General features: G+C 43.8%; 1 protein-coding gene across 7 annotated transcripts in view; it reads right to left on the reverse strand.

Moving 5' to 3' along the window:
- Positions 1-11,672, reverse strand: part of osbpl8 (oxysterol binding protein-like 8) — a 207,063-nt gene that overhangs the window by 24,340 nt on the left and 171,051 nt on the right. For all 7 annotated transcript variants that reach the window (XM_070900103.1, XM_070900102.1, XM_070900100.1 and 4 more), the window contains 4 exons: positions 10,808-10,889; positions 10,394-10,492; positions 9,965-10,061; positions 6,990-7,088 (listed from right to left, as the gene is read on the reverse strand). In XM_070900103.1, the coding sequence (XP_070756204.1) occupies positions 6,990-7,088; positions 9,965-10,061; positions 10,394-10,492; positions 10,808-10,889 (377 nt within the window). The remainder of the gene's footprint in view (positions 1-6,989; positions 7,089-9,964; positions 10,062-10,393; positions 10,493-10,807; positions 10,890-11,672) is intronic.

Here is an 11,672-nt window from a genome sequence, read left to right on the forward strand (position 1 = left end):
CAATGTGTGCTGACTGATCAAACTTTATTCTTCCCAAGTAACAAAACACACAGAGGAGACAGAAACATCAAATAAGATCTTGATCAATTAAGCAGACGGTAAGGAATGGCATTCTGATGTCGATAAATGTCATGTATATTGGAACAGGAATCAGCAAATGTTTACACGACTATTCTCTATTGGCATTGTTTCTAAGGGATTTGCAAGTGATCATTGATCAGCCACTGAAAGGTTATAATTAATGCGAAGCTGTACTTGAAGCTCAAATACTTGGGACATATCACGATCAGAATATAGGAACAGGAGGAAGCCATTCAGTCCCTCCAGCCTGTTCTGCCATTCGATGAGATCATGGCTGATCTGCGATCTAATTCCATATACCAGCCTTTGGTCCATACCCCTTAATATCGATATTTGACTAGGAGTCAAAACAAGTTATTCTGACCTCATTTTGATTACTGATGCGGCCACATTTGGAATATTAACTTCAATTATAGGGCACCCAATATTGAATGTAACATTCCAAATATGGCATCATAAGTAATCAATGTTGGATACCCTCCCATTGAAAGTTAATGATGCTTTTCTGCAAGCCTTCTGCATTAGAACACAACTGATTCTGGAACGTGAGGATTCAAATCACGATAAGAAGCTTGTGGGGCTGAATTAATTTTCACTGGAGAAACGAAGATTATGGGGAATTGAGACTTGGGTCTTAAAAAAATCGCTGATAATATACATGCGCAAGCAATCTGACATGGACTGTGAGCACAATACCAGAAAACACAGGTTTAAAAACAACTTCAACTGAGGCTGCAAATAGAAGAAGCGTTTCTTCCCTCTCATTACAGAATATATAAGAGTCCCAGCAAAAGCAGCTGATGAAATGACAATTAGCTCCTTCAAAAAAGAAAAGAGCAGAATCATAGAATAATGTGGCACAGAAGAAGGACATTGGGCCCATTGTACCGGCTCTTTGGTAGAGCTGTCCAATTATTCCCACTCCCATGCTCTTTCCCCATAGCCCAGTAAATGTCTTCCCTTCAAGTATTTATCCAATTCCCTTCTGAATGTTATTCCTGAATCTGCTATGAATACGGCAGGGAATGAGATTAGAAGTTATGATAAATGAAGGTATATGCTGAGACGATCAAAATACGACGCAGGACATGATGGCTGTTCTGCTTCTGGGGCCTACGAGGAGTGCTTTGTTTCAGGACGCATCAGGGCAAGATTCAGGAGCTGTGAGTATGGATGAATATTATGGAACAATTTTGGGGTATGGCGGAATATCTGTATAGAGCTTTCCTTATGAGGTTACATCATTGTATCCCCAATAGGCGAGACAGTACATGGTCTGGGGAAGGAGCGGGTTTGATGGGACAAATGGCCTTTTGGCGTTGCACATTTTTTCGCTTTCTTATTCCAGCAGCTAAGGATCTCTGATAGTTTAGGCGATCTCATCAAAACCTGAAACTGATTGCAAAACAAGCTCCACATTGGTGTGAGGCTGGAATGAACCAAGGTATGATGCAGATTTTGAAGCCAGGTAACTGGTACTGACCAACTGTGAATCTGGGGGTCAACCAGCTGAGGCTGACATGTGAAGGACATAAGAACGTAAGAATTAGGAACAGGAGTAGGCCATCTAGCCCCTCAAGCCTGCTCCGCCATTCAACAAGATCATGGCTGATCTGGCCGTGGACTCAGCTCCACTTACCCGCCCGCTCCCCATAACCCTTAATTCCCTTATTGGTTAAAAATCTATCTATCTGTGATTTGAATACATTCAATGAGCTAGCCTCAACTGCTTCCTTGGGCAGAGAATTCCACAGATTCCCAACCCTCTGGGAGAAGAAATTCCTTCTCAACTCAGTTTAAAATTGGCTCCCCCGTGTTTTGAGGCTGTGCCCCCGAGTTCTAGTCTCCCCGACCAGTGGAAACAACCTCTCTGCCTCTATCTTGTCTATCCTTTTCATTATTTTAAATGTTTCTATAAGATCACCCCTCATCCTTCTGAACTCCAACGAGTAAAGACCCAGTCTACTCAATCTATCATCAAAAGGTAACCCCCTCATCTCCGGAATCAGCCCAGTGAATCGTCTCTGTACCCCCTCCAAAGCTAGTATATCCTTCCTTAAGTAAGGTGACCAAAACTGCACGCAGTACTCCAGGTGCGGCCTCACCAATACCCTGTACAGTTGCAGCAGGACCTCCCTGCTTTTGTACTCCATCCCTCTCGCAATGAAGGCCAACATTCCATTCGCCTTCCTGATTACCTGCTGCACCTGCAAACTAACTTTTTGGGATTCATGCACAAGGACCCCCAGGTCCCTCTGCACCGCAGCATGTTGTAATTTCTCCCCATTCAAATAATATTCCCTTTTACTGTTTTTTTTCCCCCAGGGTGGATGACCTCACACTTTCTGACATTGTATTCCATCTGCCAAACCTTAGCCCATTCGCTTAACCTATCTTAATCTCTTTGCAGTCTCTGTGTCCTCTACACAACCTGCTTTCCCACTAATCTTTGTGTCATCTGCAAATTTTGTTACACTACACTCTGTCCCCTCTTCCAGGTCATCTATGTATATTGTAAACAGTTGTGGTCCCAGCACCGATCCCTGTGGCACACCACTAACCACCGAAAAGGACCCATTTATCCCGACTCTCTGCTTTCTGTTAGCCAGCCAAATCTCGATCCATGCTAATACATTTCCTCTGACTCCGCGTACCTTTATCTTCTGCAGTAACCTTTTGTGTGGCACATTATCGAATGCCTTTTGGAAATTTAAATACACCACATCCATCGGTACACCTCTATCCACCATGCTCATTATATCCTCAAAGAATTCCAGTAAATTAGTTAAACATGATTTCCCCTTCATGAATCCATGTTGCGTCTGCTTGATTGCACTATTCCTATCTAGATGTCCCGCTATTTCTTCCTTCATGATAGTTTCAAGCATTTTCCCCACTACAGATGTTAAACTAACCGGCCGATAGTTACCTGCCTTTTGTTTGCCCCCTTTTTAAAACAGAGGCGTTACATTAGCTACTTTCCAATCCGCTGGTACCTCTCCAGAGTCCAGAGAATTTTGGTAGATTATAACGAATGCATCTGCTATAACTTCCGCCATCTCTTTTAATACCCTGGGATGCATTTCATCAGGACCAGGGGACTTGTCTACCTTGAGTCCCATTAGCCTGTCCAGCACTACCCCCCTAGTGATAGTGATTGTCTCAAGGTCCTCCCTTCCCACATTCCTGTGACCAGCAATTTTTGGCATGATTTTTGTGTCTTCCACTGTGAAGACCAAAGCAAAATAATTGTTTAAGGTCTCAGCCATTTCTACATTTCCCATTATTAAATCCCCCTTCTCATCTTCTAAGGGACCAACATTTACTTTAGTCATTCTTTTCCATTTTATATATCTGTAAAAGCTTTTACTATCTGTTTATATGTTTTGTGCAAGTTTACTTTCGTAATCTATCTTTCCTTTCTTTATTGCTTTCTTAGGTCATTCTTTGCTGTCGTTTAAAATTCTCCCAATCTTCTAGTTTCCCACGAATCTTGGCCACCTTATACGCATTGGTTTTTAATTTGATACTCTCCTTTATTTTCTTGGTTAGCCACAGCTGGTTATCCCTTCTCTTACCGCCCTTTCTTTTTCACTGGAATATATTTTTGTTGAGCACTATGAAAGAGCTCCTTAAAAGTCCTCCACTGTTCCTCAATTGTGCCACCGTTTAGTCTGTGTTCCCAGTCTACTTTAGCCAACTCTGCCCTCATCCCCCTTTGTTTAAGCATAGTACGCTCGTTTGAGACAATACTTCCTCATCCTCAATCTGTATTACAAATTCAACCATACTGTGATCACTCATTCCGAGAGGATCTTTTACGAGGAGATCGTTTATTATTCCGGTCTCATTACACAGGACCAGATCTAAGATAGCTTGCTCCCTTGAAGGTTCTGTAACATACTGTTCTAAGAAACAATCCCGTATGTATTCTATGAATTCCTCCTCAAGGCTACCCCGTGCGATTTGATTTGACCAATCGATATGTAGGTTAAAATTCCCCATGATTACTGCGTTCCTTTTTCACATGCCTCCATTATTCCCTTGATTATTGCCCGCCCCACCGTGAAGTTATTATTTGGGGGCCTATAAACTACGCCCATCAGTGACTTTTTTCCCTTACTATCTCTAATCTCCACCCACAATGATTCAACATTTTGTTCATTAGAGCCAATATCATCTCTCACAACTGCCCTGATATCATCCTTTATGAACAGAACTACCCCACCTCCTTTCCCTTCTTGTCTATCTTTCCAAATTGTCAGATACCCCTGTATGTTTAATTCCCAGTCTTGGCCATCCTGCAACCACGTTTCTGTAATGGCCACCAAATCATACCCATTTGTAATGATTTGTGCCGTCAATTCATTTACTTTATTTTGAATGCTGCGTGCGTTTAGGTAGAGTGTTTTAATACTAGTTTTTAAACCATGATTTTTAGCTTTTGACCCCTCCTGCAGCCCCTTTATATTCATACATATTGTCCCTTCCTATCACCTTGTGGTTTACACTTACCCCAGTGCTACTCTGCTCTGTTGCCTCCTGCCTTTTGCATTCTTTCTTGGGATCCTGTTCATCTGAGCTCTCACCCATTCTAACTATCTCAGAGCCCTCTCCTGTGTTCCGAATATTCCTTGCATTGAGGCACCGAGCTTTCATGCTTGCCTTTTTATTACACTTTGACCCTTTAGAATTTTGCTGTACAGTGGCCCTTTTTGTTTTTTGCCTTGGGTTTCTCTGCCCTCCACTTTTACTCATCTCCTTTTTGTCCTTTGCTTTTGTCTCCTTTTTGTTTCCCTCTATCTCCCTGCATTGGTTCCCATCCCCCTGCGATATTAGTTCAACTCCTCCCCAACAACACTAGCAAACACTCCCCCGAGGACATTGGTTCCGGTCCTGCCTAGGTGTAGACCGTCCGGTTTGTACTGGTCCCACCTACCCCAGAACCAGTTCCAATGCCCCAGGAATTTGAATCCCTCCCTGCTGCACCACTGCTCAAGCCACGTATTCATCTGAGCTATCCTGCGATTCCTACTCTGACTAGCACGTGGCACTGGTAGCAATCCCGAGATTACTACTTTTGAGGTCCTACGTTTTAATTTAGCTCCTAGCTCCTTAAATTCATCTCGTAGGACCTCATCCCTTTTTTTACCTATATCATTGGTACCAATGTGCACCACGACAACTGGCTGTTCACCCTCCCTTTTTAGAATGTCCTGCACCCGCTCCGAGACATCCTTGACCCTTGCACCAGGGAGGCAACATACCGTCCTGGATTCTCGGTTGCGGCCGCAGAAACGCCTATCTATTCCCCTTACAATCGAATCCCCAATCACTACCACTCTCCCACTCTTTTTCCTGCCCTCCTGTGCAGCAGAGCCAGCCACGGTGCCATGAACTTGGCTGCTGCTGCCCTCCCCTGATGAGTCATCCCCCTCAACATGCAGTCCTCAATTAATGTTTTAAGGAACCCATCTACAGGGTATGCTTCCTTCTGAAAAAAAAATTAAAAGCAGCACAAGAGAAACGTTTTGCTAAATTCACAGCTGCAGATTGATCTCTTGCATCAGCACCAACCTTCAGTTTAATGAATGCATTTTTCACTTGCACGCAGTGTCTGATGCAAACATATAAATCCATAATAAATTAAATTATGCCTGGAGAATTACTCTGCTGAGAGCCAGTATTAAAAATGAGACAGCCCCACTTAATCACGTAGCCTATTCTGAGCCTGCAGCTGGATGACACTATAGGGACTTACAGCAAGTCCACAACAGATAATATACTACATGCCTCCGAATAATTTGTGCATGGGAAACAAAGTCATGCCAAGGCGAACAGGTAATTTCTTGCTGGGGATACGATTCGGGTGTAGGAACATTGGAAGGCCATTGAAGCCCTGCGAGGCTGTTTCTCCATTCAATGAGATGATGGCTGACCTGTGACCTAACTCCATATCCAGAGTCTGCTCAAGTCGTCTCCCTTACGGCTAAAGGGATCAGGGGTTATGGAGAGAAGGCAGGGGTGGGGTACTGAAGTTGCATGATCAGCCACGATCATATTGAATAGTGGTGCAGGCTCGAAAGGCCGAATGGTCTGCTCCTGCACCTATTTTCTATGTCTATGTCGACATGGCATCTGCCGTGTTCCACTCCCGATCAAAACCTGCGCTTACTCCTGTTGATGGCCAGCCAGTAGAAGAGTGTTCCATTCCTTGGCCTTTCATTTCCTGTCTTGACTAGAATAAATTGCACTTGTAAAATATTTTACAAGGTCAACAAGTATTTAATGTACACTTATTTTAATCTGATTGTACACTAATCTAAGATTAGAGCAGCTTGTTTACCAATGGCCAATTCTGTTGCCAGCACAGTTATTCTCCACCTCCGTCTGCCAATAGTGCTCACACCTCAGCAATTTTAGGACCACAAACTGGAGATATAAAGAGGCGGATAAATATGTGATTAAGAGCTGAACTGTAGAACTGAAGGTTAAAGGACAAGTAAAGACAGATCACGATGTAATAACACCATGGAACAGCCGGACTGTTGGTGCCAAGGAGTCACCATCCATGGGACATGACTAGTTCGGTTTGACTGGCGCCAAGAGAGGGTGAACTGATGCCTTCAATGCCTGCTGAATTACACTTCGGGGGTTAAGGGGAAATTTTGCAGAAATTTAGCATCTTGGAGATTGTGCCAGTGGGAGAGTCGAGCAAATGGGCCAAATGCCCCTTTTCCCCCACTTTGTCCACCCGTGAATGTTCCTGCAACATATTCTTTGGGGGGAAAATGGAGAAGTGCTCATTCAGCACCCGCTAGACGGTCCGAGAAGTAAGAAATGTGTTAAAATACTTATTTTGCTCCAGGATGAAATGCAACTTTAAACAAAGAAACCAGAGACACTACCTTTGCAATGAGCATAGGGCATGCTTATGATATAATCTTCCCCTCGGTTGAGGAAAGAAAGTCGACCTTCACCATCCAATATGGCAGATAATGAATTGCCTGAAACATAGAGTGAAGAATACACATTATTTCTCCAGGGAGATCTTCTCATTACTTTTAATCGCAATACATATCCAAGTTCTCAAACAGGCCTGTATCCTCTATAAAAAAGCAAAATACTGCGGAAAGGGTCATCGACCTGAAACGTTAACTCGGTTTCTCTCTCCACAGATGCTGCCGGACCTGCTGAGTGTTTCCAGCATTTTCTGTTTTTATTTATGTGTCCTCTATAGTTTATTTCCCCCCCACGGCAATTTCTCCTCTCCCTGAAAGCTTTGATTCCACGCTGGGACATGGTTCCACGGGTGCTGTCGATTCATCAGTGTGCGCAAGTGGCCATTATTTGTGTGTGAGCCTCGACGGGGACTGTTGGGAGGCTATTCGACCACTTGGGGCACCACAGCCTCGTTCGATCCTGTCTTCACCCACTGTCCACTTCCAGCAAGGGTCACCAGATACTGATCTGGAGTGAGAACCCTAGTTCATTATCCCCTCACTAACCCAGGGACACGGCGGCCAATTGTACTGCCCTTACCGCTACCAAGAATCAGCAAACTAAGCCCAGACTGGGGATCAACAGCTTGCATTTCCATCGTGAATTAAAGAAGAACGAACATCTCAAGACACTTTACAAATAGGCAAAGGCAAACGCCAAGTCAAGGAGAAGAGGCGCGAGGAGGGCTGACCAAAAGAGAAAGAGCTGCAGTTGTCTGGCCAGTTTGCCTGCTGTTTTTACAAAAAGCAACTTTTATCTGCTCAATGCCCCGTCCCTCCAGTGTCAGGAATTGTGACAAACACATTCATCACAAATGCAGTGCTACTGGAGAGTGCTGCCACCAACGCAGATGCAGAGGACCACGGGAAATGTTATTAATTACTTCCTTAATATTGCACTTAAGATGTTTCAAAAAATACTAGACACCCTTTTCAGGCTCCTGTTTATACGACTCCCCGATTCCCATACTCCAGCCTTGGTGGTTTTATATTCAGTTGTTAAAAGAAACGCTACAGCCGATCCCATTGGCTGGATTGCTCGTTTCCCTCTCCATGTAGCGAAGAGCCTCCTGTCAGCTCGATGTCACCAGGCAGCCCAGATGAGACTGGAATGCTATGTGCGCTATCCAACATCCTTGGGCCAAATAGAAGCAGTATGCTATTCAGGTTAACAGACTTTAGCATGTATAAACGCCTTTTAAATTTAACATTTCATTGCACGTGAAACTACCTTACAAATAGATCAAGTTAACTATATTTTTGAATATGAAATTTGAAAATACTATTGGTTTATTCATTGATAACTTGGAGAACTTGAATTCACCTTTATGTCTTTCAAACATCCCAAAGGAACATGCAATTAAAACCTCCCACTCCGCCACCTAGAAGGACAAGGGCAGCAGGCGCATGGGAACACCACCACCTCCACGTTCCCCTCCCAGTCACACACCATCCTGACTTGGAAATATATCGGCCGTTCCTTCATCGTCGCTGGGTCACAATCCTGGAACTCCCTCCCTAACAGCACTGTGGGAGCACCTTCACCACACGGACTGCAGCGGTTCAAGAAGGCGGCTCACCACCACCTTCTCAAGGGGCAATTAGGGATGGGCAATAAATGTTGGCCTTGCCAACGACGCCCACATCCCAGGAACTAAAAGAAAAAAGACTTTGCAGCGCAGTCACTATTATGTTGGTTAACACGGCAGTCATTTTGCAAACAGCAAGGTCCCACAAACAGCACGGAGATGAATGACCAGTTGACTATTTTTTTCGTAGGATTCACTGAGGAAGGAATGTTGACTTGGGACATTACCGGATGATCTTGCTCTTGGAATAGTGCTAAACAATCTTGTAACGTTCAGCTGAACAGGCCGATGGACCATGGTTTAACACCGAATCCAAAAGACAGCACCACAACATGGTACTCCAAGGACTGCACTAGAGTATCAAGCTGGATTTTTTACTCAAGTATTCATCCATCAGTCATCATAGTCAGTCCCTCGGAATCGACTTGCTTTCACTCAAAGTGAGTTCTTGGGTGGCTGAACATTCCAATACGGGAATTACAGTCTCCGTCACGTGGGACAGATAGTCGCTGAGGGAAAGGGTGGGTGGGACTGGTTTGCCGCACGCTCCTTCCGCTGCCTGCGCCTGTTTTCTGCATGCTCTCGGCGACGAGACTCGGGGTGTTCAGCGCCCTCCCGGATGCTCTCCCTCCACTTGGGGCGGTCTAAGTGGAGGAGGAGCATGAAGTATTGCAGTGAGGTTTGAACACACAACCTTCTGATTTAGAGGAAAAGAGTGCTACCAACTGAGTCAAACTGACACCGATTCTATGAAATGGACTGAAACCAAACCAAATCGGAAATGAAACACAAATTACAACTTCTAGATACATACTAAGATACAGATGGTCTTCCAATACTGTCTCTCTCTTCTGTGCACTTGTGCAGACTGGATTCAAATCTGTGAAGCTTTTGGTCATCTGATCTTAAGTTACTTGCCCATCAAATCTAGATACTCTTGCTCACTCTTTTGCACCACTGCACCACTTCCCCACCCCCACCCTCACTTTGTGCCCATGCAGCCCTCTTTAGACACAGATTCAATGCACAAGCAGCTCGGGAGAAATCTGTGTCAAAAGTGACTTACTTCCCTTTGGTCAGTTTTCTCTCATTCTCACGCATCAATTTGAAACTGGCAACTTATCATTGAAGGAAAACCCAATTCTCAAGGGTTGAAACTCAGGTCCTCCTAAACATTATCCCCTAGCATTGATTGGACTTGGTTCATTCCATGTTTTCCTGTTGGAAGTGAACTGCCTGTACTTCTAATCGCTTCTGCAGTAACTACACGTGCAAAAAAAAACAAACACTCACCATAAAACTTTGATTTGGCCAGGATGCTACCACTGACGCAAAATCCATCTTTTCTATTACTTATGTAGAATGCCGACACGGGAGGATGATGGGATACCTATTAAGTACGAGACAATTCAGTAAGCAAAGTACCCGAGCACACATCACCATTTGAATGTTAAAATATATTTAGAAGCAAATGATTGAGCATTCAATTTAATAGGGCTAGGCGAGACTTCTTAAAAGTTAAAATGGAACTTCTTTGTTCCTAAATGATACTTTGTCCAGCAGACAACCGTGACGAGTACAGTACACCTGAGTATTGCAGTAATGATTGTACAAACTGCTATCGCCATTCTCAAAGGAGCAACACCAAACAGATTACACAAATGGTTTTTGAAAGAACCAATAAAAGCTACAATTCAATAGTGATCCAGGCGCAACTTATACCTGTTCCGCAATGTAAAATGTCCTGCTGTTTGCTTTTGGGTGAATCCACATACACCGGAATGTTTCACCAATAATTGGATTGTATGGTTTCTTCAAGCCCTTTACGTGAAAAGAAAAAAATAGTTGTGTTGCAAAACATCGATTCCAGTCAAAAGGTCTTGCTGTGTGTAAATGGACTGCCATGTTTGCCTACGTTACAACAGTGATTGCACATCAAAAGTAGTCGAGTGGTATAAAGTGCTTTAGGATGGCATGAGGACATGAAAGGCGTTACATGTTGCATGTTACTTCAAAGAATTCTGTTTATTAGCATATAAAGTATTTCTATAGCTTGAATAAAATATACCATACAGATTATATCAGAAAGAACTTGTCTTTAAAGATGCTGAAGGAATTTAGCTTTTGAATACCAACCTTTGGTTTTTTGTAGAAGCCAGACAAATACCACCTCACCACTTTCTTCAAGCGACTGTACGGGTTTTCGTCTGCTGCAGCTCTGAGAATCAAATAAGAACATAAGAAATAGGAGCAGGAGCAAGCCACACGGCCCCTCGAGCCTGCTCCGCCATTTAATAAGATCACGGTCTCAAGGTCCACTTCTCTGCCCGCTCCCCATAACCCCTTAATCCCTTATCAGTTAAGAAGCTGTCTATCTCGGTCTTAAATATATTCAATGTCCCAGCTTCCACAGCTCTCTCAGGCAGCGAATTCCACAGATTTACAACCCTCGCAGAAGAAATTTCTCCTCATCTCAGTTTTAAATGGGCGGCCCCTTATTCTAAGATTATGCCCCCAAGTTCTAGTCTCCCCCATCAGTGGAAACATCCTCTCTGCATCCACCTTGTCAAGCCTTCTCATAATCTTATACGTTTCGATAAGATCACCTCTCGTTCTTCTGAATTCCAATGAGTCGAGGCCCAACCTCCTCAACCTTTCCTCATAAGTCAACCCTCTCATCTCCGGAATCAACCGAGTGAACCTTCTCTGAACTGCCTCCAAAGCAAGTATATCCTTTCTTAAATACAGAGACCAAAACTGTCCGCAGTATTCCAGATGTAGCCTCACCAATATCCTGTAGAACTGTAGCAAGACTTCCCTGCTTTTATACTCCATCCCCTTTGCAAAAAAGGCCAAGATTCCATTGGCCTTCCTGATCACTTGCTGTACCTGCATACTAACCTTTTGTGTTTCATGCACAAGTACCCCCAGGTCCCGTTGTACTGTGGCACTTTACAATCTTTCTCCATTTAAATAATAACTTGCTCTTTGATTTTCTTTC

Source organism: Pristiophorus japonicus, chromosome 15 (assembly GCF_044704955.1).
Source record: "Pristiophorus japonicus isolate sPriJap1 chromosome 15, sPriJap1.hap1, whole genome shotgun sequence".
Taxonomy (NCBI): domain Eukaryota; kingdom Metazoa; phylum Chordata; class Chondrichthyes; family Pristiophoridae; genus Pristiophorus; species Pristiophorus japonicus.